This window comes from Myotis lucifugus, unplaced genomic scaffold (assembly GCF_000147115.1).
Source record: "Myotis lucifugus unplaced genomic scaffold, Myoluc2.0 scaffold_45, whole genome shotgun sequence".
NCBI classification, from domain to species: domain Eukaryota; kingdom Metazoa; phylum Chordata; class Mammalia; order Chiroptera; family Vespertilionidae; genus Myotis; species Myotis lucifugus.
The window spans coordinates 5,959,246-5,960,683 of NW_005871093.1; the positions used below are offsets into that span (position 1 = coordinate 5,959,246).

The 1,438-nt window shown below is 59.9% G+C and overlaps 1 protein-coding gene across 1 annotated transcript in view; it reads left to right on the forward strand.

The window, feature by feature from the left end:
• The first annotated feature begins 238 nt into the window (after positions 1-238).
• The window catches only part of NSUN5 (NOP2/Sun RNA methyltransferase family member 5), a 10,372-nt gene continuing 9,172 nt past the window's right edge, over positions 239-1,438 (forward strand). The window contains 7 exon segments of the mRNA XM_006088251.3: positions 239-370; positions 469-555; positions 557-604; positions 1,067-1,223; positions 1,226-1,240; positions 1,323-1,408; positions 1,411-1,433. Of these exon segments, the coding sequence (XP_006088313.2) occupies positions 278-370; positions 469-555; positions 557-604; positions 1,067-1,223; positions 1,226-1,240; positions 1,323-1,408; positions 1,411-1,433 (509 nt within the window). The 5' untranslated portion in view covers positions 239-277.

The window sequence follows — 1,438 nt, forward strand, 5'->3', positions numbered from 1 at the left end:
AATAAGTATGAAGACATTCAACCTTAATAACAGCAGTAAAATCCCACTGTTTGCTATTAGATCGGCAAAAATGGAAAGAAAAAAAAGTGAAACCCTAACAAGAAGTGGAGAAACGCGCTCCCAGGGCCCGCCTCCCTACTCTAACATACGGACATCCGCCTTGGGAGGCTCCCACGGCACTGGGGCTTCCGGTGCCCCGCCTCTGCGCCCTTTAACCCCGGAAGTCGGGGCGGCCGCGACGTTGCGACAGAACCGTAAAGGCGCGCGGCAGTGGTGCATGGCGCTGTACGCGGCGGCGGCGGCCGTGCTGGCTGGTGTGGAGAGCCGCCAGGGCTCCATCAAAGGACTGGTGTACGCTAGCAGTTTCCAGGTAGCGGGGTGCGGGGTGCGGGGTGCGGGGTTCGGCTGGGCGGGAGGCTGGCCTGGGCCGGGCCCCGCCTCAGCTTGTGTCTCTCTGGCCGCGCGCAGAACGTGAAGCAGCTGTACGCGCTGGTGTGCGAGACGCAGCGCTACTCTGCGGTGCTGGACTCGGTCATCTCCAGCGCCGGCCTCCTCCGCGCCGAGAAGACGCGCCGAGAAGAAGCTTCGGCCGCACCTGGCCAAGGTGACGGGCGAGGGGCGGGGCGGGGGCGGGGCAGTGAGTCCCTCCGAACCCGGTCCGAGCTCCCTCCGGGCCGCCGTGTGGCCGTAGCGCCTCTGAATTGAGGACGCGCCTCTGAGTTGGGAATTGAGGTGAGATGAAAACGCTTTAACTTCAAGCCTGTGTGAAAGAGTAAACAAGAGCAAAAGTACGAAGTAGCAATGGCAGGGGCGGTTTAGGTAAAGCAAAGGGTGATGTTGACGCGGAGGAGGGCTGCGATCTTGAGCTCTGCTGGTGAGCGGAAGGCTTCAGGTTCAGATCCTCCATCTGCCATTAATTTCTGTGTGATCCGCACAAGGCACCTCACTTTCACCCGTTACTGCCTCGACAGGTGATCTGTTTAGCCTTTCCAGTTCCAACGCTATGGAGCGGGAAGGCAGGAATGCTGAGGGTTTTGTTTTTACCTCTTGGTCTTTCCATCTCCAGGTGCTGGTGTATGAGTTGTTGCTGGGAAGAGGCTTTAGAGGGGGCGGGGGCAGATGGAAGCCTCTGCTGAACCGACACCAGGCCAGGCTGAAGGCCGAGTTGGCCCGGCTGAAGGTCCATCGAGGTGTGAGCCGGAATGAGGACTTGTTGGAAGTGGGATGCGGCCTGGCGCAGGTGAGCTGAGTTGTGGGGGTGGGGGCAGCCATCAGGCCTCAAATGGCAGGTTCCTGCCCACTGATGGCTGGTTGCTTCCTAGCCTCCCAGGTGCCTCGATTTGTGCGGGTGAACACGCTCAAGACCTGCTCTGATGATGCAATCGATTATTTCAAGGAGACAAGGTTTCTTCCTACCAGGGCCGGGCTTCCAGGTGAG